Source organism: Acinonyx jubatus, chromosome B1, assembly GCF_027475565.1.
Source record: "Acinonyx jubatus isolate Ajub_Pintada_27869175 chromosome B1, VMU_Ajub_asm_v1.0, whole genome shotgun sequence".
Taxonomy (NCBI): domain Eukaryota; kingdom Metazoa; phylum Chordata; class Mammalia; order Carnivora; family Felidae; genus Acinonyx; species Acinonyx jubatus.
Genome location: NC_069382.1, coordinates 195,095,637 through 195,121,884, shown reverse-complemented (window position 1 = coordinate 195,121,884; position 26,248 = coordinate 195,095,637). Strand labels below are relative to the sequence as shown.

At 49.3% G+C, this 26,248-nt stretch overlaps 1 protein-coding gene and 1 long non-coding RNA gene across 6 annotated transcripts in view; one reads left to right on the top strand and one right to left on the bottom strand.

The window, feature by feature from the left end:
• Window positions 1-13,594, top strand: part of LYAR (Ly1 antibody reactive) — a 25,238-nt gene extending 11,644 nt beyond the window's left edge. For all 3 annotated transcript variants that reach the window (XM_053217579.1, XM_053217581.1, XM_053217580.1), the window contains exons 4-9: window positions 3,776-3,883; window positions 4,000-4,083; window positions 7,472-7,889; window positions 8,210-8,296; window positions 12,455-12,540; window positions 13,273-13,594. In XM_053217579.1, coding sequence (XP_053073554.1) covers window positions 3,776-3,883; window positions 4,000-4,083; window positions 7,472-7,889; window positions 8,210-8,296; window positions 12,455-12,540; window positions 13,273-13,407 — 918 coding nt within the window. In that variant the 3' untranslated portion in view covers window positions 13,408-13,594. The remainder of the gene's footprint in view (window positions 1-3,775; window positions 3,884-3,999; window positions 4,084-7,471; window positions 7,890-8,209; window positions 8,297-12,454; window positions 12,541-13,272) is intronic.
• Window positions 11,166-26,248, bottom strand: LOC113592982 (uncharacterized). Of its 3 annotated transcripts, XR_008296426.1 has the most exons (4): window positions 25,245-26,152; window positions 24,669-24,823; window positions 22,738-22,933; window positions 11,166-11,828 (listed from the first exon to the last, which is right to left on the bottom strand). It is a non-coding gene; the product is annotated as an uncharacterized LOC113592982 (long non-coding RNA). The 3 variants fall into 3 exon arrangements; XR_003412984.2 differs by lacking the exon at window positions 22,738-22,933 and having other exon boundaries at window positions 25,245-26,248; XR_008296425.1 differs by lacking the exon at window positions 11,166-11,828 and having other exon boundaries at window positions 21,725-22,933; window positions 25,245-26,248.

Below are 26,248 nucleotides of genomic sequence, written 5' to 3'. Positions count from 1 at the left end.
GGTGGGAGAAAGAGGAGACAAATGCCACCTTTGTGGAAATTCTCTACCCTCCTGGAAGCTGGATACGCAGTAGTTGACTCCCTTTGGTGATAGTTTAAATGTGAGTTTTCTGGTGTTCGCTAGCTTACCGAGTTAGCAGACTCCTGGGAGGGGAAGTCTTCCCGTTCACAAAGGACTAGTGACTGAGTCAGCCCAGTGCAGATACGGAAGCTGGTAAAACTGCTTATTTTAACTAAGATAGATCGGCTGGTGACCGTCAGCCTCACTTTGGGGCTCATACTGTATCTTAATCCTCCCCAGGAAGAGGTGACCTTCTAGGTCCTGAGCTTGAGGTACCTGGGTGTAGGAGTTCCGTCAGGCTTGCATGACACCCTCTAAAGCAGGGCCAGCAAACGCCAGACAGCCCGATGCAGCCACGCCCATTTGTTTCCATATGGTCTGTTGGTGCTGGGAGCTGCAGGGGCATCGTTGAGTAGGTAGGGCAGAAACTGGACGGTCTGCAAAGCCTAAAATCTTTACTGCCTGGCTCTTTTCAGAAAAGGTTTGCTGACCCCTGCTGTACACTGTCAGCCTTCTGTGGCCGCACCACCGTATTAGGGGTCGAGTTCTCCTTCAGGTGCTGTCCGGGTCCACTGGTCCGCTAGCCGTCTGATTCTTCCCGGAACCCCTAGTTGACAGCGTAAACAGATGGGGAGGACTAAATGTGGTGTGCTGGCTGTTCTCCCATAGGGAAAAATCCTCATAGGGATTTTCCTTACATCCCTAAACCCTTCAGTTTTAAAGACAAATTTTGGAATCCTGTCAGTGTTCCAAAACTGAGCAACCTTCTAGATGTCTCTGTGCTTACACACAGGGAGTGGATAGACGGGTCGGGGAAAAGATCACCCACTTGCTTGGGTCATGGCGTTTCCCTCTAAACTTTGTCACCAGCGCCCTGTTCTGACCCACGTGCCACTCGGGCGGGTGCCCAGCCAGCTTCACTTCTTCCTTGTTCACGTTTGCGTCATGGTCTTAATTTGTTTTCTGCCTGGGTGCCGAGAGAAGCTTTGTCCTGTCCTCATCTCAGTATCCTGTATCCATTTCTTCAGGTCTGTGTATATATATATATATATAGCTTTAATTCTTTCCTAATGCAGGGACACCGTCCTGCGCTCTGTGTTTCATTCTCTTGGCTCATCGAGGACCATTTTTCTTGTGTACGGTCACTTCCTTAACTTTAATAATTATCTTTTTCTTCTGCCTTCAATGATATTGCCATAAGCATCTTCTCAAGGTCACTAATTTAGGTCTCATCCCTGTTCTGTTCCTGCTACTTCAGACCTTATTTATTAGATCTTCGTGTCTTGGTCCTCAAGTAATTTCCTGGTCTGGATAATATCCATTTTCGTCGGATTCTTTTGATCACTTGTGTATATTTTTTTCCAAGATTTTAGAAAATTGTGGTAAGTGGTACGTTAAGCACGACATAGTTTACCATTTTAACCATTTTTAAGTACACAGTTGAGGACATTCACACTGTTGTGCAACCGTCACCACCATCCATTGCCAGAACTTGTTCACCTTCCCAGACTGAAACTCCATCCCCGTTAAATTAAACACGGACTCCTCATGTGCCCTCCGCCCCCAGCCCCTGGAATCTGCCATTCCGCTTTCTGCCTCTATGAATTTGACTGCTCTAGGGACTTCATATACGCAAAATCATGTAGTGTTTGTCCTTTTGTGACTGGCTTATTTCGCTGAGCACAATGTCCTCCAGGTTCGTCAGTGTTGTCGCAGGTGTCAGAATGTCCTCCCCATTTAAGGTCGAGCAACATGACGTTGTGTGGACAGACCACGTTGTGTTTATACATCCATGTGTTGGTGGACACTTGGGTTGCTTCAGCCTTTGGCTATTGTGAATAATGCTGCTGTGAACACGGATGTACACATATCTGTTGGAGTCCCTGCTCTCAGTTCTCTTGGGCCGTGCACCCAGAAGTGGAATTGCTGGGTTTTTTAATTTTTTGAGGAACCGCTCTCCTGTTTTCCATATGGCTGCGCCATTTTACGCTCCCGCTAGCAGCACAGAAGGCTCCGGTTCCTTCTCATACTCCCCAACACTTTGCGGTTTTTTTGATAATAGGCGTCCAAGGGGGTATGACAGGGTGGTTTTGATTTGCATTTCCCTAGTGATAATGATGATAAATATCTTTTCATGTGTTATTGGCCATGTGTACATCTTCTTTGGAGAAATGTCTATTCCTAGCCCTTTGCCCATTTTTTTAATCTTTTTTTTTTTTTAATGTTTGTTTTTGAGAGAGAGAGGGAGCGTGAGCAGGGCAGGGGCAGAGAGCAAGGGAGACAGGATCTGAAGTGGGCTCTACTGACAGCAGAGAGCTCACCACAGGGCTTGAACTCATGAACCACAGATTATGATCTGAGCTTGAAGTTGGATGCTTAACTGACAGAGTCACCCAGCACCCCAAGGTTGTTTGTTTCTCACTGTTGAGATGTAGGAGTTCTTTAAATATTCAGGATATTAATGCCTTATCAGATAAACGATTTGCAAATATTTTCTCCTGTTCTATGAATTGCCTCTTCACTGTTGACAGTGTCTTTGATGTACAAAATTTTTAAAATTTTTATATAGTCCTGCTTTTTTGCTGTTGCTGTTTGTGCTTTTGGTGTCATGTGCAAGAACAAGAAGTCATTGCTAAATCCACTGTCATGACACTTTCCCCCTCTGTTTTCTTCTAAGGATTTTATGCTTTTAGCTCTTAAGGTTGGGTCTTTGATCCATTTTGAGTTAATATTTATGTGTAGTGTTAGGTAAGAGTTCAACTTCATTCTCTTCCATGTGGATATCCGTTTGCCCCAGCACCATTTGTTGAAAAGACTGTTCTTACCCCATGGAATGGTCTTGCCACCCTTTTTGAAAACCATTTGCCCATATAGGCGAGGTCTGTTTCTGGGCTCGCCACTGCATGGGCTGACATGCCCATCTTTATGCCAGTGCCATGCTTTTTTTTGATTACTCTAGCTTTGAAATCAGAAAGAATGAGACCTCCAACTTTGTTCTTTTTCATGATTGTTGTAGCTATTTGCTGTCCCCTCAGATTCTATGTGAATTTTAGGATGGAGTTTTCTATTTATACAAACAAACAAACCCAAATGTCAACTGGATCTTCATAGGGATTGCATTTAAATCTGTACCAGTCACTTTGGTTAGTATTACCCTCTTAATATTAAGTCTTCCAATCTACAGACACGGGATGTCTTTCTGTTTATTTGTGTCTTCTTTCATTTCTTTCAATGTTTTATAGTTTTCAGTGTACAAGTCTTTCAGCCCCTTAATGATTAAGTTTTTTAAGGATTTTATTGTTTTTGATGCTATTGTAAATGGAATTGTTTTCTCAGTTTCCTTCTCAGCTTGTTGGCGTATGACATCTAGACCTGAATTTTCAAGTGTGGATTTTGAGTCCTATGGTGACTGAATTTGTTGGTCCTCATGGGATCTTTAGTGGAATCTTCAGTGTGTTCTACATGTCAGATGAAATCATCTGTGAACAGAGATGGTTTTCCTTCTTCCTTTCTAACTTGGATGCCTTTATTTCTTTTTCTTGCCTAATTGCTCTGGCTAGCACTTCCGGCACTATGGTGAACGCATAAGCATAGACATGAATACAAAATCTGGCCTTGGACTGCAAAACCTCTAGCCATCGAAGGACACTTAACCTGGCTTTCGTGAAACTCTTGTGCCAGTTGTTTATTACTTGTTTTATCTTCCTTTTTATAGAAAATTAATGAATTAATAAAAAGACCCAACGTGAGCCCCAAAGTGAGGGAACTTTTAGAGCAAATTAGTGGTTTTGACAACGTTCCCAGGAAAAAGGCGAAATTTCAGGTATGGATGGGATATGCCTTCCCTGGATGGAGGGGACGCGTGGCCCAGTGACTGAGCCTGCGGGCACCTGTCAGAACGGGACAAGTCAGGTTTTTTTGTGTGTCTGTTCCTTACAGAACTGGATGAAGAACAGTTTAAAAGTTCATAATGAGTCCATTCTGGAGCAGGTGTGGAGTATCTTTTCTGAAGCTTCTGGCAACGTAAGTCAGATCTAATTTCAGATTTGTAGTGTGGCAAAAATGATTGGTAATAATGAAATGGGAATGTCTTATTTTTGGAGGTCAAGACAGCCTTCTTTTTCAGAGAGCCTCTTTGTGCCTTCATTTATGGGAAAGAATAAACTGAATGCACTGCAGAGAAGATTTCCTTATTGTGCAGAGAAAGGTATTTAATCCCAATGTTTGATAATGGTACCGGCTAACGTGAAATGGCTTGCTTAGAAATCAGGCAGTGGGATGTACTGGAAGGAGGAACTTGGGACGTCTGACAGACCTGGTTTGAATCCCTGCTGTGCTGTTGGCCAAACGCTTGATCTTGGGCACTTTATTTAACCTCTCTGAGCCTCCGTTTCCCAGTCTTAAAAGAAAAGAAGACTTAAAGAAGTCCAATTCATGCACCGATTTGGGACTTAGTGACTGATCTCGTGCTGGGCCCTGAACAAACACCGTAAAATAGCTCAGGCAGTGACACAGCCAGGAAGAAAAATAAACCGTGAGGACATAGGGAGTGACTAGGGGTTCCTTTAGGTGAGGGGTTCACAGAAGGCCCCATACGTGCATTAAAGCAGCCGAGGCTCTGGAAGCATCCCTCCCCGTGCCCGGGCTTAGTGGGCATCCGATGCGCGTCTGTCTCCTTCCTTCTGTGGAGTGGGAATCCCTCTGGCGTAATCATCCGCTGCCTGTCAGGTTCCATCTGAGGGACCCCTCGGTGTGGAGCACATGCAGAGTCTTGGTCTGGTACCGTGTGGCCTCCTTATAGGTGACGTCGTTAATTAAAAACACTTCCCCATTAATTCACCTGCACCTTGCTCCTGTTTGGAGCCTATACCCCATCTGTAGACTGAAATCAGTAGCAGTTTTCAAAAACAACAATGGGGTTTTCCTTTTTTTTTTTTTTTTTTTTTCCCAAGTAGGCTGCACACCCATCGTGGGGCTTGAACCCACGACCCCGAGACCAAGAGTTGTGTGCTCCACCAACTGAGCCAGCCAGGTGCCCCCAACAGTGGGGTTTTCTGACCATCTTTTATTCTACTCGCCGTGCCAGGAGTTGACTGACTTATAGAGAGAACAGTTTGGGCAGCAAATTGGAATAAACGGTGAAACTGTCCTGTCGTGGCTCTTCCAGAACAAACAGATTGGGCCTTTGGAATCTCATAACCAGTCATGTATGTGCCACCTTTGCTCAGGGGCCCCGCCGATCTTCTCTGTGGTCTTCTAGTACGTGTGCTGCCGGAGCACGCCCTGTCACCAGTCGTTTGATTAGCGTTTAGGTGGTACTGTTTTTTAAGGATTATTTTAAGGATTATTTCCATTATTTTAAGTAAGAATCAAAGATTTGGGATTACTTCGTTCACTGCAGAGTTTTTTTTTAAAAAGTTGTTTCTGATTTCCCTTTTGAAGCTGTGAACATATTAAGTCAATGAAGAATCAGTACGCAGCCCGTGGCCAACTGAGCTCTGTAAAACACGGCTTATTTTTGTTTTGCCTCTACCCTGTGACCTTCACGGCACAACCCAGTGTGAGTGGCGCAGACGGCTCTGTGGCCCCGTCTGTACACACCTCTGGTGTTCATCCCTCCCGTTACTATGTGCTGGGCATCCAGCCGGAGGCCCTGGATCCTCTGCTCCTGGGGGGGGGGGGGGGGATTTCCTGTGCCCCAGGGCAGCGTGCCTGGTCCCCGCGCACACAGCTGTAATGAGGCTAAAGTCCTGCCCTCACAGAGCTGTGTTCCAGTGCGGGACAGATGATGGCATATGCAGGTCCCGGCCCTGATGGCAGGACAAGGCGCGGAAGCCCTAGGAGAAACGGTAGGCGCGAGAGGAGGGGCTCTGTTAGGAAAGAGGGTCGGTGCAGGTGTCTCTGAGGAGAGCCTGGAACGAAGCAGAATATGGGGAATGAGTTTGTCTACCCATCACCGAGTAGCTGCCAGATGGGGTGCGTGTGTCCCTCTCCCTGGGTGCGGAGGGGAGGCCCCAGCTAGAGACTTGGTCTGAACGGGGCAGAAGGCGGGTTGAGGTGTGTGGCTCTCAGTGGTCATAACAGTGCCTTCCCATAAGCTAGGAAGGAAATTGTAGGCTAGGAGTCAGGCGACTTGGGCTGCTGCTTCCTCCTTCCTGACTTTGTTTCTGAGCCCACTGCCTGCCTTTGTGCCATGCGCCTGGCCTGGCTGGTGTCTCTGACCTGCTGGGGAAATGCAGACGCTGTGCTCTCAGCCCGGAGTTGAGCACTGAGTGAGGCGTGACCTTTGTAGAGCGTCTGTACTTGAGCGAAAGCCAGTCCCTGTTTTGGCTCAGTTTGGGGGACGGTAGCTCCCTCCTTGAGACCTACTCTCCCAGATGAAGGAGACTGGAGGTGACTGGTCTGTCACCTGGCTGGTAACTAACGGAGATGGGTCTTGGGCGCTGACATCCAGTGGTTCCCGCCGCACCCGAAGCAGCCCCATCCAGACGCGTTAGGACTCACCAGAAGCTCAGGACATTGCTGGGGTCATCCTTGAGAAGGGGCTGACATAGAGACCAGCACAGATTCAGGGTCAGGGAGTGCAGCCGGCAGTGGCACTCATTTTGCTGGGGTCGTTGTTCTCAGTCGGATCTGTGCACTGGCTTGAATAAGGTAGAGTGCGGCTTGTGGTTCCCTAGCTTTCTGTGGCTCCCTGTGCCCCATGCTTCCCACTCTGCGGGTCCACACTCCATCCAGGTGTCCCACATCCCTTCCTCAAGGGCAGTTCCTCTGTTCTCAGTGAGTAGATTGTGCTGGTCCAGTGCTCCAGAGTTTACAGAACCTTTCCTGGAAGTGGCTTATTTAAGCATCCTCGGTCTACTCGTCCTTACTCAGCACCGTGAGCTGCTAAGCACATGACATAACTTTCCATTTTATTCGCCCATGAACCATATGACTTTCGTTCTACTACCTTTCATTTTATCAGTGAGAAAGTTGGTTCGGAGCAGATAAATAACTTGCCCTGAGTCACCCGGCTCGGAATTAACAGAGCTGGTGCTCGAACCCAGGTCTGCAGATGCATAAATCCAGTGGTTTCCGCCACACCAATGTGCTCATCTTCTATCAGAAAGGTGGAGAGTGAGCCAAAATTAAAGGTCTAGCTTAAGTGACATAAGGATTCTTCACTTTCCCAGTGGAAGGAAAATGTCTATTAAATGCAGGGTGGGGTGTGGGCTCGGGGGGAAGGTTTTTTTCCCATTTGATATGTTTACTGCTACGTTTTAGCTCTTGGTGGGGGAGGCGGTCACAGTAAAATGGTAAGTAGTAGACATTTTTCTTGCAACAGTTTGCTCAGTAGATGCCTGCTAATGACGTGCACGAATGTCTGGAATGAGTATTTATGTGTCTCTCGGTTTTGCTTAATAATAAGGAACCGGTCAGTAAGGGGCAGGACCGACAGCCACTCAAGCAAGGGGCCAACCCGCCCGGCGTAGAACTTTCCACAAAGGTTCCAGCTTCCCACACAAGTGACCCCCCAGAAAAGCAAGCAGAGGTGAAGAAGAATAAAAGAGAAAGGAAGGAAGAAAGGCAGAAGAATAGAAAAAAAGAGAAGAAAGAACTAAAATTAGAAGGCCACCAGGAGAATTCAAGGGGTCAGAAGCCTAAGAAGCGCAAAACAGGGCAAGAGCAAGAGGCCGATCAGGAGGCTGGAGGGGAGGCCCCGGGCTCTGCAGGGAAGAAGAGCCAGAGCAAGGGGGGCAAGGCCAAGGGGACGGTGGACGGAGCCAGAGACGCCAAGGAGGAGCCGACGAAGCCGCCGCCTGGGAAGAGAAAGAAGCACGCGGACGGTACGTGGCTGGCGTTTGCTCTGGGCTCTGGTACGAGGGTCGGGAAGCAGTGAATTTGCGTCAGACCTCGCGTTTGGAACAAGTAAGGCAAAGAGCGTAAGCTTTGGGATCGGGCCGACCCGGGCTCAGGTGACGGCACCCGTCCACTCGCCGTGTGCTCACCTGACCGCGAGGTGGAGAAGCCCGCGGTGCTGGGTGCCCGGGGAGCGGGTCCTCCTGGCGGATGCACCGGGCCTGGCTGTGCGTGGCGTTCATTAAATGGCAGCCGCTGTCATAAATGCAAAATCTTGTTCTCGCGTTTACTCTTTCTACTCTCCTAGATGAAGCAGATACCAAGAAGAAAAAGAGGAAGCTCTCAGGACATTCTGAGGGTGGAGAACCGGAAAACCATGGGGCTCCTGCAAAAGGTATCGCCGCCATCCTTTGGAGAGGTCTGCCCTTGAGGGTGTGGGGGGAGGAGGCGACCCGGGCCTTCAGGCGGATCCTCCCCTCCGGAGGCACGGGGAGGGCTGGACGCAGATCCAGACACGGCGTGGCTCCAGAGGGGAGAAAGGAGCTGTGTGAGCCACTCCGCAGCGTCTGTCTAGCTCTAAGGGGAAGATGGTCTGGACTGGGAACCCATTCTCTTTGGAACTGCAGATAAACCCAGCACGGCTTTCTGAGACCTTGTTCCCTTTCCCTGCTTCCCTCCCCCCTGCCCCTCATTACTCACCCGGAAGTACCCGCCACACTTAGCTGCCCCGCCCCCCACCTCCTCTTGTTCCCGGGGTCTCTGTCTCCCTGTCTCCCAGTGTGTCCCTGTCAGAATTCAATTCCTGGCCTTTAAAGGTCCCCTCAGACGCTGCCTCCTCCACAGAGCTGCCCCCACTTCCTCCGGCCTGAAGCATTCCCTGGGGCCCTGCTGATGCACAACAGACTCGAGGACTCACCCGGGAGGGGAGGCTTTACTAATGGAGGTTCAGTAACTGCCTGAGCTGGGTTACACCTCTTTGCCTGGATCCCCCCCACTCCCAAATTGGGCTGCATGAGGCCTTTTTTTTTAGTTTAATTTGTTTTGAGAGGATAGTAGATTCACATGCAGTTGTAAGGAATTATAATAGAGACCTAAGGATCCACGCGCCCTTTGCCCAGCTTCCTGCTAGGGCCACAGCGGGCACAACTATCCTGTCTCCACAGGGTGCTGACACTGACCCAGTCAGGAGACCGATGTTTCCATCACCACAGGGAGCCCTCTGTGGGCCCTTTTATAGCCATGCCCTTACCCGCCACCCCGCCTGCCCCCAACAATCACTAATCTGTTCACCGTTTCTGTACCTCTGTAGTTTCAGAACGTTACCTAAATGGCATCATCTAGTATGTGAATTCTTGAGATTACCACTTTTCCCTCAGCATTATTCTCTGGAGATGCATCCAGGTGGCTGCATGTGTTGGTAATCCAGTCCCTCTGCTGTTTAGTAGCCCGTGGCGTGGACGTACCCCCGTTCGTCTGACCACTCCTCTCTTGAAGGCCTAGCCTCCACTTGTTATAAATAAGCTGCTGTCAGCATTTACGTACAGGTTTTCATGTGAACGCACATCACTTTGTGGAAGAAGTGTCCAGGAGTGCAGTCGCCGTGTGGTGTGGTGACTGCGTGTTTGGTTTTTAAAGAAACCGCCAACTTTTTCTAGAGTGGCCGTACCATTTTATAATCGCCCCAGCGGTGTGTGCCTCACCCAGTTTTCCCACATCTCGGCCAGGGTCTGGTGGTGGTACTTTGTTCTTGTTGTTGTTGTTGTTTTTGTTAGCTATCCTGATAGGCGTGTGGTAATAGCTCGGGTGATTTTAATTTGTTTATCCCTAATGATGTTGAGTATCTTTTCATGTACTTATTCGCCATCTGTATATCTCTTGATATTGAAACGTCTGTTCACGTCTTTTGCTTATTTTCGAATTGGATTTTCTTTTTTACTGTTAACTTTTGAGAGTTCTTTATGTATTCTATTCTAAATACTAATCTTTTGTGGGATGTGGGGTTTGCAAGGTTTTTTTTCCCCTTCAGTCTATAGCTTTTTTATCCTCTTGACAATCTTTTATAGAACAGATTTTTTTCATTTTGATTTAGTTTAATTTGTCCATTTTCCCTTTAATAGGTCATGCTTTTGGTGCCAAATCTGGGAACTCTTTGCTTAACCCTAGATCCCCAAGAGTTTTTTTCCTGTGTTTTTTTTCTAAATGTTTTACAGTTTAACATTTTACTCTTGATCTTAAGCCCGTGATCCATTTTGAGTTGATTTTTATGTAACGAATGAGACTTAGTACAAGGTTCATTTTTTTGCCCATCAGTGTGCTATTATTCCGGCACCGTTTGCTGAGAAGGCCCTCACTGAATCACTTTTGTACCTTCGTCAGAAATCAGTTGTGCATATTTGTGTAGTTCTGGGTTCTTGATTCTGTTTCGTCTGCCTGTATGTGTGCCCCCTACCAACACAGTCTCGATCGCTTTAACTCTATCTGAAGTCTTGAAACTGGGCAGGCTTTATTCTTTGTCAGAATTAAGTTTTAGAATAATCTTGTTGAGATCTACAAAAACTCTTCCTGTGATTATATAGAATATGTGTGATTTTGTAGATTTCCTTGGGATTTTCTGCAGAGGTAATCACATCATCTTCAAACAGGGGCAGTTTTATTTCTTCCTCTCGGATCCATAGCACTGCTCTTTCCTTGCCTTGTCTTCTTGCATTGGCAAGAATTTCCATCACAGTGTTGAGTAAAAGTGGTGAGAGCAGACAGCCTTGCTGTGTGCCTGATCGAAAGAAACATTACATCTTTCACTTTAAGTCACGTTAATTGTAGGTTTTTGCTGGATGCTCTTTATCTAAAGTTGAAGGAGTTCCCCTGTATCCCTATTTTTCTAAGAGTTTTTATCACGAATGTGTTGTTTTGTCACACATGTTTTCTACATTGATTGATGTTACTGTTTTTTTCATTAGCAATTAATGTGAATTGCACTGATTGATTTTTAAATATCGAGCCAGCCTTTCATCCCCAGAATAAACCCACTTTCTTGTGGTGTATAATTTTCTTATGTGTTACCTAACTGCTAGATTCTACTTACTAATATTTTGGTAGGTATATTGACATCTGTATTCATGAGGGATACTGGTCTGTAGTTTTCTTAATGCTCTTTTTTTTTTTCTTTTGGTTTTCTCTTGCTCAGACTGTGTAATTTCTATTGTTTTATCTTCCAGTTGACTGATTCTTTCCTCTCCCCTCTCCGTTCTGTCCGTCCACTGAGCTTTTCAGTTCAGCTACCATATTTTTCAGTGCTAAAATTTCCTTTTGGTTCTTTGTCTTTTTTTTTTTTTTTTTTTTGGCTGAGTGTTTCTACTCTTGTTCCGAGTGTACACATAATTGCTTACTGAAGTACTTTTATTTTGGAATGATGAATGGTTTTCAGTTGGCACCTGGACATTTTCACAGGTTAGAAGATTCTGGGTCTTATTTCAACTTCTTTTAACTGGCTTTTCCTCACGTGACTTGGCAGGGGAAGCGGGGGCAAGACCTCACTACAGCAGGTGGGGGGAAGACCAGGCTGCCCACCCGACCTCCGCTGGTACCTGAAGGAGGCACTCCTTGCTAGTGCAGGCGGGGTGGGAGTTCTGGCTCCCTCCGTGGTCACCGCTGACCGCGGCCATGGCCTTGTTACCAGCCGGCATGGATGAAAGTCCCGATTTCGTACTCGGCCTTCTTTGATGCCTTCCCTCATCACAGCCTTGAGGGTGGGAGCCACCAACTTCTTCTGAGGTGTTTAGCTGGAGGAGAGTGGGGACTGTGGAGGAGTTGTGTCTCAGTGGGCTGTTCCTTTCTTGGCCTTTCGCTGAGGAGGATCACGCTCTTGTTGGGGCTTTCTTTGTTGGCTTTCCAGGTTGCCAGCTTCTTGAGCTCCAAATCTGGGCTCTCTGGAGCAAAAAGAAAACACAGGGAGCTCACTACCAGGTCACTCCTCAAGTCTCGAGGCCCCTACCCGGTCCGCCTTCTTGCCCTCTTTCAGAGTCGTCTTGCGTTGGTCTGACTAGACTTCTGGGGGTTTGGCTGTTCTCAGCAGACAGAACAGGCAAAAGTACACCTGCTGCATCTTTCCGGAAACAAGTCCCCTAGATGAGCCTTAAGCCTGCAAGATAGCCGGTGTCACAGCCCGTGTCTGTGGCTGTCCTCTGCCGTCCGAGGCTGAGCTGCCTTTGTTCCCCTATGTCTTGCTCACCATGCTTGGCCAGCCCCGTTATCTTGGTGGACCCTCAGGGACACTTGTGAGTTCATCGGATACAGCCGTGCCTTTTTACAGGCACCTGTAAAGTTGATGGTACTTGGGATGCCTACTTGACCCGCTCACTCTGAGAGCGAGTCCTGAAGGGGAGTCAGGCTTGTAGGCCACTGCGAGCGGACAGGTCCAGCACCTGCTACGCGGTACGGTCAGGGTCATTAGTTCATTTCCCGGATAGCAAATAGATGTCGCCCACATGGCTGCTTTAGCCCTCTGGCAGTACACCGAAACAAAATGTTTTACGTATTACTCTTCATATTGTAGGTAAATTCAACTGGAAGGGAACTATTAAAGCAGTTCTGAAACAGGCCCCGGACAACGAAGTAGCAATCAAAAAGCTAAGGAAAAAGGTATGGCGCACAGACGCAGGTGCAGAAGCTGGGGACAGCCACTTCTTTATTTCAGGATGTACAGTTCTTGGTTTTCCTAATCTAAAACACTACAGATGTGGATCTCAGTGATTTTTCCAGCAGCTCAGTGGCCCCTCGGGACTGGCGGGGGGCGGGAATTGGACCCCATCCCATCGCACTTCCTTAGCCTGAACGGTGCCTGTGTTAAATTTGGGAATTATTATTCTTTTTTTTTAATTTTTTTTTTTTTTTTTTTACGCTTATTTTTATTTTTGAGACAGAGAGAGACAGAGCATGAACAGGGGAGGGTCAGAGAGAGGGAGACACAGAATCCAAAACAGGTTCCAGGCTCTGAGCTGTCAGCACAGAGCCTGACGCGGGACTCGAACTCATGGACCGCGAGATCATGAGCTGAGCCGAAGTCGGCCGCTCAACCGACAGCCACCCAGGCGCCCCTGGGGATTACTGTTCTTGATGTCTTGCCGTCGTTTGCTTATTCCAGAGCGGTGGTTCCTCTGTGTTTGCTTTTAACTTTGTGTCGACGTGTGACAGGCTGCACGTGCGGGTGCTGCGCGAACAGCTGCGCGAACCCATGAGCAGGACACACCTGTGTCACCGGCACCTGCGTTTCTTTTCTGTTTTACTGTTGGCCTCGTTCTGGGTTAAAGGAAGAACCTTGAGGTACATTTTCAGGACACATCACCCACTTGATGATTGTTTCTCCCCGTGAAGGTTTTAGCTCAGTATTACGCGGTGACAGAGGAACACCACAGATCGGAAGAGGAGCTCCTGACCATCTTTAACAAGAAGATCAGCAAGAACCCCACCTTCAAGTTAGTAAAGGACAAAGTCAAGCTTTTGAAATGAACGTTTTTCTACTTAAAAATTGAATCCATTCTGTTGATTTTTTTTCACTGCTGTTTCTAAAACATGTAATGAGTTACAACAACTCCAATACTGCTTTTTCAAAGCTGTATTTTTAAGTTACAGAAAAAGTCTATTTTTGGTAGAACTTTTATGAGAAAATAAAATATATTCTTATCCAAAATTCAAAGTCTGTGGTGGTGAAAATTATTGTACTTTAAACAATACTCTTGGGGCACCTGGGTGGCTCAGTCGGTTGAACGTCCAACTCTTGACTTGGGCTCAGGTCACAATCCCAGGGTTGTGGGTTCGAGCCCCGCTTTGAGCTCTGTGCCAATAGCAGGGAGCCTACTTGGGATTCTCTCTCTCTCCCTCTCTCTCTGCCCCTCCTGCACTTTCTTTCTCGCAAAGCAAAGAAACTTTGAAAAAAAAAAGCAGAAGCAGCAGAGCAGAAATTAACCTCCATGTCTGGTTCTATCCAGTTACACATGCTTAAAAAAACAAATGCTTTTATGTGGAAATCTTTTAAAAATGTGACAAGCCAACAATAATCACTAGTAAACTAAAAAGTATTTAATTGCAGTGCTTCTCTACATTTTTAATTAGAGGTTTTTGTGTGTTTATTGTGTTGTCAAAGCATGTAAGTTAACGGTATCTCGTCCAGAAATGATCACAACAACAGTCTTCAGTATTTGGCCTGTCCGCACCGTGGCCCTGTCCCTCTTCAGCCCAAGACAGACTGGGAGCATGGCCTGTGACCACATGCAGGGAAATCACTCACTTGACCCGGAACCCATCACTTAGCTGTGTCGCTGTCCCGGGGCTCCGAGTGGATCGCGATGCTTTCAGAGGTGGTATTCTGAGGCCCAGTGTGCTGTGCTGGAGGAGAGCTGTGTTGTGCCTCCTGCTGATATTCGAGTAGGCTTTGCCCACAAGTCCCTTAAAAGCTGGCGAGCGTGGTACCTTTTGCCAGGGTTACATTTGTCGTTAATCCCTCCTACTGCAGGAGAGAGCAAGGATGGAACGTGGAACAGCTCACAAGGCTTAGGAGGGGAGGATAAACAGGAAGAGGGGCCAAAAAGGCAGACAGATGCTGTCTGAGCCTCTGAGTCCCCGGATGAGCGAGAGGAGTCTGCTTGTCTCCTGGACTCGCTTGGTCCTTTGATAGTTAACCTCTCTGGACTTCACTTTCTCCATCTAGACAGTGAGGATGCTGAAGGTTCCTCTTGGGCTGCGAATGAATGAACTCATTTATGTAAAGTACACAGCACCTTGCCTGAAGCCAGCAGATACATTCCTGTTGGGGTTATTGGTAACAACATTTGAGCCATGAGAAGCTTTAGATGTTCTGGAGAGCATAGGGGAAAGTGGGAAAGTGAGGCATGACCTAGGCCACATTCTCAAGGACAGAGCAGAGCCCAGCCTTGACTCCTGAGGGCAGTCCAGGACACTTCCTGCTCCTGTCCTCCCCGTGCGCAGTGGGGGGTGCAGCGCGAACCTACTCCCCAGAGTCCCACGTTGAAGTGCAAACTCCACAGTATTTCAAGGTCTGTGCTGATGTTTATTTTCCGTCAGTTTTACCAGGATGCATTTAAGGCAAACTTGGACAAACGTGACAAAATGAACTAAAACCCATGCCGTGGGAGGGTCCTCATTTCTGTTACCTTTGTCAGCTGTTACCCAAGGTTCTCCGGTTAGAACTGGCTGGCAGCACAGGGCACTGATGGGGCTGGCTGCTGTTCCGGAAGGCTAGCACGGTGCCCGTGCACCAGGGCCGGAGGAGGTGACCTCAGTTCCCTCGAGCTCCACGAGGATGAAGCCAGCCGTTCCGATTCTGATGGTCCGTGTCACGGAGAGAGGTCTTTATTGCAGACCGTGCAGCTGGCGGTGGGAAGGGCTCCCCAAATGCGCAGCAGTTGTGCCCATGGGTCTGGCTACAAACACAGTCCGCAGACCATTCCCGAGGTCCCTGCGCAGGGACCACCCTTTGGTTTGGGCAGCTGCCTGCCTGACCTGGGCTCACACAATATTGGAGCCCCAGGGACTTTAGAAACGGATCTAATGATATTTGTGTCTGGCTCTACCCCTTCACTGTGTCCAACTCAAGTGTTAACGTTTGCATTCTACCTGATTCTTGCCTGTGTCCACACGGGTCTGCCGGGTCTGGCCCTCGGGTATCCCCAAACCTGCCAGGGATGCATTTTGGCACACTGTGGTTTTCGAATCTGACGCCTGCCTTCCTGGCCTGCCTGGCGTTGGTCAGCTGTGTGCACAGCCGTTTTCCATGATGCTGCTTACCAGCAGGATTTGGGAGAAGATGGGCTGTATCTTCTAAGATGCGTGACTGTCCCGGGCTGGGCCCTCCTTAACGTCAGGCACTCTAGGCATCTTGCGGTCAGGTGAGGAACGTGGGCTGACGCAGCAGCCAGAGAATAAAGAAAGCAGCCGCTGAGGGCAGAGGGGCATTTGTGTGGAGAACGTTTAAAAACAGCCAAATCACTCCGGTTTCTCCGCACTGGCTTTGCTTCAGGCGAGCACGGGTGGCTTGCTGTCGTGGTGCAGGAAGGTGACCCCTCTGAGGAAAGGGGCTTCCAGGGACCCCATTCCTAGTTCTCTGTTTAGACCTGCCTCACAGGGTGCTTCTGAGAACACGCTGCTAAAAGTCAAGGTTAATAGCCTTTTTACGGGCCCGCAGACTTTCACGGATATCTTTGAGAAGCTCTCATCTTTCTAAACATATCGTTTCTCTTTCAAAGTTAAAATTTGAGCTGCCCAGGTCCCACTGAAACAATTTACTTGGAGAATCTCACTAGCCTGTAATTACCTGTCTTGCTCCAAAACAGATCTCTAGGAATTGGCGGGGGTGGTGGGGGGAGGAAGCAGTCTTGGATACAGATTGTTGGCTTTTGGATAGCACTTCTGCAGCTGAATGAGGGAGGTGTTCAGAGATCAGAGGTTTTATCCAATTCCTTTCCATCAGGGAAAGCTATGGAGAGTGCATCTCCCTTCTTTACTCCACCGCTGAAGACTGATCCTCCTGGCTGGTGGTATTCTTTTTTGTGCAGACCAAGCTGGACTCCAGCACTAAGTAGGCAACTGTACGTTGTTGACTTGTGCCTGGATACAGAACCGTGACACCACAGCGCTCTTAAGATTATGGGGCTCCTGGGTGGCTCAGTCGGTTAAGCGGCCAACTTCAGCTCAGGTCATGATCTCGCGGTCCGTGAGGGCTGTGAGTTCGAGCCCTGCGTCGGGCTCTGTGCTGCCAGCTCAGAGCCTGGAGCCTGTTTCAGATTCTGTGTCTCCCTCTCTGTCTCTGACCCTCCCCCGTTCATGCTCTGTCTCTCTCTGTCTCAAAAATAAATAAATGTTAAAAAAAAAAAATTAAAAAAAAAGATTGTAACGTCCTCCCTTGTGGAAGGAAACAAGGTCAATTACTAGACGCGTCCAAGGTAAGAGAAAAGGCATAGTCTATACATTTACCTGTCCTCTGTGGTTACTGGAGCTCAGCACGGACTCAGCCTTTACCCCTTCTTCCAACTGAGCTTTCAAGAGATGGCTAAAAGAGGCCTTCTACATTTCTTTTCTAGGCAGTGAGCCCAAGAGGGCACGTTCTATTTCACATTTGATAGGTAACAGAGAGCGTGCCTCTGTGCCGCTCTCGATGTCAGAAGAGGACATCTGACAAGCCCGTGGCGGGATTTCACATTTAAAGGGATTCTGTTGGGGGACGTTGTCTTGCGTGCACGGATGCTTGCTTTTCCTCACAAATGCGTTTGGACCTGAATCCTCCCGTTGGCCCCGGTGCCTACAGTTCTGCACCTCTTGTCACTGAAACCGTGATAAGTCACAGGGACTAAGGGGGTCATTCCAGAGGGCCCACCCTGGGCCAGGCTCTACGCTGTCTCTAGGGACGGCGAGACGAACAGCCTCGAGGCAAGCCTGGTAAAATGTCCCGAGGGTGTACTGGTATACTGGATGTGGGCCTGGGGTGGGGAGCCCACTGGAGTGGTTCTGGAACTTGCTGTATTAGGTGGTCTTTCTCCTCCTGCCACTGCCCCTGCTGTCACCTGCAGGCTCCCACCCCCACCCATGGGGGAGGCAGCATGAGGTGACAGCTGTCAGCGGGCTCCCTGTGTTGGAATCCGACCTGCGCTGAATCCGACTTTGTGTCTTACTAGCCAAGGGCCCCTCTTGGGCGGGTTATTTGGCCTCTGAATCTCGGGGGTTTCACCTGCTGTACTGACCTCCCCGGGTAGACAGGGTGGAGTTAAAATACCGCACACAGCTGTCTGGCACATAGTAGGTGTCCGCAAATACTTCCTCTCTGAGTACCCGAAGGTTCGCCAAGGCTGGTCCAACGCTCTGGCTCCGGGGGACGGGCCCCATCCTCCAGGCGCCTGGCCTTTTGCTGCACGAAGTGACTGGGCCCGGCAGGAAGAGCCACAGTGGCCAAACCAGGCAGCACGGCTGCGTGACACGAGCGAATCTGCTTCAGTTCTCAAGTGATGCTCTGGTTTATGATGCACGTGTCAACATTTTCCAGGACACAGATGCGATCATAAAACTGCCCAACAAACCTAGATGAGTGAATGATTTTAACGTAAGCTTTCCACTAAAGTATATATATGGAAAGGTAGAAAAATCTAAATCCCGATCAATTTCACAAAGTGCAGGCACCCGAGCCGTGACTGCCCAACTCAAAGAGACAGACTATTTAGCCCGAGGGCAGCCACATCCTTACTTCTGGCGGCATGGATCGGCCAGGCCTGGTTTTGAACTTTATGTAAAAGGAATCACGCGGCGGCACATGGCCTTTTGTGTCTGGCTTCCTTCGTCCAACATTCCGTGAGATTCGCCACATTGCCTTGTAGTAGGAGTTTGCGCCGGCTTTGTGATGCACAGCATCGATCCATTCTTCTGCTGATGCCACACTCTGCTGTCCCCCGACGAAATCGGCATCCTCTCTAAGGCTCCGGGCGCAGACACAGTACTTCCTCCTTTCTGCTGGGATCACGGACTCGTCGGGTGCGTGTCACCCTGACGACGCGCAGCCCGGCGCTTTTCCAGGATGCTTTCACCAGTTTCCACGGCCTCCCTCAGTGGATGAGGGTACGTGAGTTTGCTTTGCCCGAAAGCGCACCGAGGTCTGGCACCTCGCAAACTTCCACCTCTGTGTCTCTCTTCTCCAAATGGCTCTGTTATCCCGTGCTGTTAAGTAAAGCCCCTGGGGGTCACCGCTAGATTATCACGCTGTAGAGAACGACATCTCCAAGTTCTCACAGCAGACTGGTCTTGAGTGAGGTCACGGCAGCACAGCAGTTTCTGCCTCTTACAGAATCTACCACTGCCCTCTTAGCATTTACAGAAACTCAAGATCTTGCTCAGCCCGCTTATTAGGTTGTCCAACGTCTGCAATTTGGGCTCAGACCTGCCTTCTAACTCTCTGTCCTGGGTACAAAGCAGTCACATCCACTGGTGGCAAGAGAAGTTTCTTTGTTTTGAGTGCAAAGCTCGGCCCAGCTGCTTTGTTACGGGATTCAGGAAAGCTTTATTTAATTCCTTCCCTTTGGTATAAATGACTGAACCGCCCTTCTGGTAGTTTAAGTTGTAATTGCTGAGTAAATACATGTGTCAGAGTTGAAAGGTCAGACGTGGCTCGGAAGGTCAGGCCTTTGTTTTGGCCACAGAGCGGGTATTGTGAGCTCCTGAAACATTACCTTTGCTGCTCTGCCTTCCTGGTGACCTCGGGCCGAATTGGGCTGCAGGCTCGCGGTGGTCCATATATTAGATTTCCCCACCGTAGATCAAAGGTAGGTAAAGCCTCAGCTCCCCTGGGTAGTTTCCAACAGCACTGCTCTGGGGACCCGGCATTGAGTTTGCGTCGGGATGTTAATGGTAACGTTATAGGGTAGCCCTGCTCTGACCAATTTCATCCTGAACAGAGAGCTATTTTATAGCTAAAATGGAAATGGCGATCCCTCTTCCAGGTGTCAGAAGAAAAAACAACAAAAAAAAGGCAACAAAACTTTTTCAATTTTAAGATGTCTCTGCCTAAAAAATCTTAAGCCTCTTGGCTTTTGTCACCATGCACGCGATTCTAGCTCAGATGCTAGGAGAGTGGGTGGCAACTTTTACAGCGCTCGGCTATTTTTCACCTAATTTGTCCACATGTCATGATATTCCACGAAAGCACCTGGCATCCCACGATCTGAGAGAAGTCTCTAGGACTGTTCAATGGTTGAACAGTTGAAAGAGTCTGAGAATCGTGGGTTAAGGAGACCGGGGGTTCCAAACCACTGTCACGACCGCAGGCACCGATCTCGAGGGCCCCCAGTGCCCGGCTGTGTCCACACCTGGTACCAGGTCTCCTTCCAGCCTCGTCAGAGCCCCGTGGGCTGTGATTCGTGATGTGGCCTCGCAAACGGTGCTCCCCACCCGCTCTCCACCGCCAATCTTGGAAGGCTGGAGTTTCCTCCCTCTTGTTTTGTCTAACGCGAGGATTCCTCAGGGGCCGTGGCCGTGGTGTTGGGGGTGATGCCCAAGGAGGGGTACGGAGTCCACTGACCCCCTGCGAGTGAGGAGTCACCCTCCAGCACCACCCTGTAACACCCCCACTTTCCTGAGGTTGGTGGGGGGTGGGGGTGGGGGGGAGGTGGGAGCTCCCTCTGGGGTCTGTGCAAAATGTGCTTTTGGGACTTTCAGAACATCAGGACTCGTGTGTTGAGTCTCTTAAGGAATGACAGGCAGATTCTTACCAGCACACAAGCAGCCCCCAGCCCGCATTTCTGCACTACCGTCTGGCAGGCCCGGAGACTCCACGCCAGGTACCGCAACTAGATGTGATCTGACCCGCTCACATGAGTCAATCAGGGGTAATTTTCTGGGTTCTTCAGGATTTGGAGGCCCTCCCCTGGCGCTCAGGGAGGGTAAGAAACGCTGCTGTTGATTAGCAATGTCTGCCGTGCGTGTGGGTGGGAGAGGGGCAGGTGGGTCACCACACTCTCCCCTCCTGGAGCCAGCATCTGGCAAGAATGAGCCCGGGCACTCTGACTTCCCTGTAGCTTATGTCCTGAGACACTGAGTCATCAGAATCCGTTCAGCATGGGAGCTCAGGCTCTGAGGCCAAACCTGCCTGGGTTCAAATCCACGCTCCATCGCATAAGCTGCGAGGCTACCCGCAGAGACCCGAGCTCAGCTGAGGGGTCTTTCAACTCTGACAAATTAGGGATTTGCAATCAGCAATTCCAATGAAACTACCAAACGGATAGTTTAATCCTTGTATCAAGGGAATATAAGGTGCTGGTCACGGTCGGCCATCCACAGTCTGTGCCGCTCCACAGTCTGGCCTCTTCCTACGGGAAGGCCACCAGGCTCACCCTTTCAAGGCTGCCCAGCTACCAGCTGCTGCTGCCCCACTGGTATTGACCACTCCCCGGCTGCCTTTCCTGGCTGCTGAGATTGTCCTTCCCCGATAACAGGGGTTCCCTTTTACGGAGTCTTCATCCTCTGTATCGGGCACAGCGCTAAGCCCTTTATATCTGCCGCTGTATCCGTATCTATCCACCTCACAGATCTTTCAACAAACCTAGGAGGGGGGTGTTACTGTACCCATTTCGTGGATGAGGAGATGCAGAGAGCTTAAGTGACTTGCCCCAGGTCACATAGCAAATAGCAGAATCAGGATCTGAACTCTGGTGTCGCCTTGAGAACTTAGTTTTTCTCTCCTGGTCAAATTTTTCCTTTGGTCAGGACCCCTCCCCCGCCTCATTTCCACCTGCCTTTTCTTAGCACTAATGATTTAGCTCATCATTATAAATATATCCCATGTAAAGCTTTTTAAAAAACTGTCCAGGCCAGGGATTTCCAAGTGGTTTCCACAACGGATCACGTGACCAGAAAGGCTTTTTCATGGTTTTATGCAATTTATGTACTTTGTGGTTACTGGATTTCTGAGTATATTTATCCTGTATCCCTTCTTCTAACTAAGCTTTCAAGAAATGGCTTCTTGATAAATAAATTAGGGCATCTAGGTTTCTTTACTTACTGGAAATGCATGATAATATGAGACAAAATATTGTATTAAAAATATGGGGGGGGAAACGCCTGGGTGGCTTAGTCAGTTGAGCGCCTGGCTTCAGCTCAGGTCATGATCTCACGGTTCATGAGTTCAAGCCCCACATCAGGCTCACCACTGTCAGCGTGGATCCCACTTCAGATCCTCTGTCCCCCTCCTTCTCTGCCCCTGCCCCACTTGCATGCTCTCTCTCTCTCTCTCAAAAATAAATAAAACATTTAAAAAAATATATGGGGCTTCCTTAAAAGGAAAAAAAAATGAGTTTGTTTTATTAGATTACATGCACACCATTAACAGGCCAATTCTAGGCACTGCATGATTCAGATCACGTCAATGACGAGACTGGTGTTAACAGCCTAGAGGACTCTGGGCATCTGGGAGGTAGTCAGTCAGGACGCACCTCAGCTCTCTAGGTGAGCAAGCCTGATAGTGGGTCTCAATTTAAAAAAAAATTTTTTTTTCTATTTATTTACTGTTGAGAAAGAGCGAGCGAGCGAGAGACAGAGAGAGAATGAGTGGGGAGGGGCAGAGAGAGAAGGAGACACAGAATCTGAAACAGGCTCCAGGCTCTGAGCTGTCAGCGGTGAGCCCGACGCAGGGCTCGAACCCACAAACCACGAGATCACGACCTGAGCCGAAGTCGGACACCTAACCGACTGAGCCCCCCAGGTGCCCCCCACCAATGAGTCTCAATTTAAATGTGAGCAATTAATACAAGAGATTTTTCTTGCACAGAACAACGGATCCAAACATGCCTCCCAAACTGCTACACATCGGGAAATGTCAGGAGGGCTTGGGGACGCTTTCATAGGATGCCAACCTCCCAGGGTTCCCACTCTAGGCCAGTACCGGCCCCCGGCCCCCGCCCCTTTTCTTTCTAGCTTGAGGAACGGTCCTTTTCCCTGTCCCGATCTTTTGTTCAAGACGAACACCTCCCTGCTGCCTGACACACTGGCACCGAGGAGGCTTCTGCACCGTTCTCCCCAACGCCCTATCCCACAACACAGCACACTGCCTGTGTCCTTAGAGGTTCTCGGGCGGCTTCCCTTCTGCTGGGGCGGCACAGCGCTGTCAGACTCACACTGACTTCCCTTGTGCATGAGCTCATTCCTGGACGTGCTCACCATCACTGGGCCAGTGGGGCAGCACGTGGCCTGATGGGAGAACACAGCTGTTCCAGTCTGCTGTCAGGGCTGCAGGTAACACAAAACCACTTAAACGGCATTCGTTTTTCTAAAAATGAGATTTGGGGGCACCTGGATGGCTCAGTCCGTTGAGTGTCCGACTTCAGCCCATGTCATGATCTCACGGTTTGTGGGTTCGGGCCCCGCATCGGGCTCTGTGCTGTCGGCTCAGAGCCTGGAGCCTGCTTCGGATTCCGTGTCTCCCTCTCTCGCTGCCCCTCTGCCGCTCGCACTCTGTCTGTCTCTCTCTCTCTCAAAAATAAATAAACTGCAAAAAATAATAAATATGAGTTTTGGTTTTCTTGGCTCAGAAATCTGTGATGCCTCAGCAATGGATTAATAACAACAGGTAGGACTTATCGAGAGCTCTCTCTGGGCCAGACACTGTTCTAAGCACTTTGTGCACGTTATCAAGACTTTGATCTTTACCCAATCCTATGAAGTAGATACTGTCCGTAACCCATTCTTAACTCACTTTTCCAAGTGAAGAAGCTAAGGCAGAAGAGAAGTGGCTTGCCCAAGGTTGAAGCAGCCAGTAATGGCAGAGTCAGTAACGCCAGGGCTAGGTGGCTGGCTCCAGGGCTCATGTTCTTTCTTTCTCTTTCTTTTTTTTTATATTTATTTATTTTGAGAGAGAGAGGGAAAGAGAGAGAGAGAGAGAGAGAGAGAGAGAGAGAGAGAGAGAGAGACACTCCCAAGCAGGCTGCATGCTGTCAGTGCAGAGCCCAACATGGGGCTCGATCCCATGAACCGTGAGATCATGACCTGAGCCAAAATCAAGAGTAGGATGCTCAATCGACTGATCCACCCAGACACCCCCAGAGCTCGTGTTCTTAACTAGGTTAACCAGGCCTTGGCTGGAGTCAGGAGTTGGAACAGTGCTATCAAAAATGCTACCTCTTGGCTTGGCGTACATCTCAGAGCTTCCTCCCTAGGTGGACTTCCTCCATGGGACTCTACGGTGCCAGCCCCAGAGGCCACACTGACCTCACAGCTTACCATCCCAGCAGCCCCAGCCTAAGTCCCAGGGGCTGACGGGTCTGGTTTGGGCCCTGTGTCCTCCGCTAGGACAGGGTCGGCCTCGTGAGAACTCTGCAGAACTAATACAGAAAGGAGGGAGAAGGGCTTCTCAGAGGAAGGGATGTGTGTCTGCAGTGAAGACCAGTTAGCTGTGATCAAGGGTCAAGCTGAAAACTGGGTAATGGGATCTCTGCTACCTGCCAGGCTCTGGGGAGCTGCTAAGGCATGGTTGTTGCCCACGCTCAGGCGGGAGAGCGCAAGCAAAAGGAAACTGGCAACAAGAGTCCTATCTGGGGCCCAAGGAGAAGGGAATAACGAATGGACCAGGAGGTGAGCAGGATCTGGAAGGCCTGGGAAGCACACATTAGCAGTAGTGTATGTTAACTACCTGCTTGAATGCACACTCCGTGCCAGGCACCAGGCTAAGCAATCAGTACACACGTATCTTCGTTCTGGTACCTACTGTGTCACAGATGAGGAAACTGATCCTTAGAACAATCCAATAACTTGCCGAAGGACCCGTCACGATGGAGCCGGGATTCAACGGACTATAAACACCCTGGACTTAACCACGTTACTAAGGAGAGCTGGGAAGGGTCACAGTCAATTTCATTTTTCCCCATAAGTAACTGACACTGAAAATGAGATCCCTCGGTTGGTAGCACTCTGTTATCAGTTATCTGTTATTAGGGTACACAGAACACACATTGAGGAACTTATTTAAATGGCCCCAGCAATGAAGATGTGGTCATTAAACACTGGACCTTTTCCAACCTGCTTTTGAGTATCATCAACACGGTAAGCAGTAGTGCCATTAATAATACCCGAGAAAGAAGGCTAAAAGGATTTCGGATCCAAATACAAAGGCCCTGAAACCATCAAAGGGGAAACCGGATCTGACCTGAACGTACTACATATGGAAACTCAGGCATAGCTGTGATGCTCCGGGGAATATTCAGTTACAAGGGAGACCCAGCACTGACCTTTTTGCAAGGAGACAATCAACAGAAGACTGTATGTGATACGGAGATTCACTTCCTGTTGACAAGGCTTCAAACCCCCTGTTTGAAGAGAGAGAAGAGGGGAGGGCAAAGACCCCAGGTGGCTTTGAGCTGATGAACCCTGGTTCTTGAGGAGTCTGAAAAGAAAAGGCAACACAAAACCAAACAAAAAGGAGGTATTGTGTCGACAGGCCATATGATCTGCCCAGCTGTTTCATCCTTTGCTCCTATGAGTTTGCTAGAAAGGCTGAAGAAATGAACCGGCAGAAACTTGCCATTCTTTTCTTGAATATTTATTACATCTCTTCTGCAAATACTCGTAACATATAGAAGATACCAGAGTGCCTACCAAACCAAACTGACTTCCATGGCTTACTGGGCTATCCACTCCTGTATTCAACTCACTTCAAGCCACTCTCCCTGCTCTCCACACACCCCAGCAGAGGACACCGCCCTTTATTTGGTGCTCCCATAACCCTCCCCCCTCCCCCCCCCCCCCACAGTATTTCTATTATGGCCTCGTATTGAAATCGTCTCCTCCCCGAGTTTCTAACTCACCTCTGTCCTCGGCACTTTAGCAGGTACAGCGGCTCGGAAAATGTTGACTGAATTAACAAAACTCTTCTCTACATTTATAAGCCCTAAACTAGGCGGTGGTAGGTCTCTGGGGTCATCTTTTGGTCCAGGGGCTCCTCCAGTGCAACGTCATGTCTTACTCATATTTATCTCCAGTGTGGAGCATGGTGTCTTAACAGTTTGCTGCGAACAGTAGGTGCTCAGTAAACGTTTCAATGATTGAGCCCCAAACTTCTCAACACGTGACACGTAGGGCAGGGGAAGGACCGTAATTCACGGGACTACTGACAGAGAAAAATCGTGAGTTAGGGACACAGTCTTTTTCGGTCGGTGAGCAAGAGTGAGGGGAAAACGCAGTTTTCTGGGCCAGAACAAACTTGTCTCCCATGTTCCTGGCGGGGTTATAGCTCTCCAGACTCAGAAGACGGGGGTTAACATGCACCACATGCGGGTGCTTCCCACTTAAACCTCACTACAGATCCAGGGATGGGCAGGTGTAACCCCCGCGGTGCCAAAGAGGAGACAGGTGCGGAGAGGTTTATCTCCCGCACAAGCCCATCCATCCCAGAGGACGGGGCCAGGCCCGAGGCTCGGCAGCAGGTACAGGGTCCTCCTGCGGCTGCCTTGGACCCTTTCAAGTCTAGCTGGGCGATTCCTGGAGCAGGGAAGAAGCCGGAGACTACGAAGTTTGGACACAGGGAAGCCAGGGGAGGCTCCGTCCGCCGAGATCAAAGGGAACCAGGAGGCACCGCACAGCCTCCCACCCCCTGCCCGGCACACATTCGGCGGCCTCCGGAAGCTTGGTCCTCCCGGGCTTCCGTAGGTCGGAATCCGCTGGGGGTACCTTCCGCCGGGCCCAGGCTCTGTGTTTTCAAATTCAAATCCTGTTTGCTTACTTGAGCACTGAGGCCGAGAAGCCAAGCCTACCCTAGAGTCTCACCAACTAAAACCTCGGACTGCATAGGCTCCACCCCTCACAGCAGCGA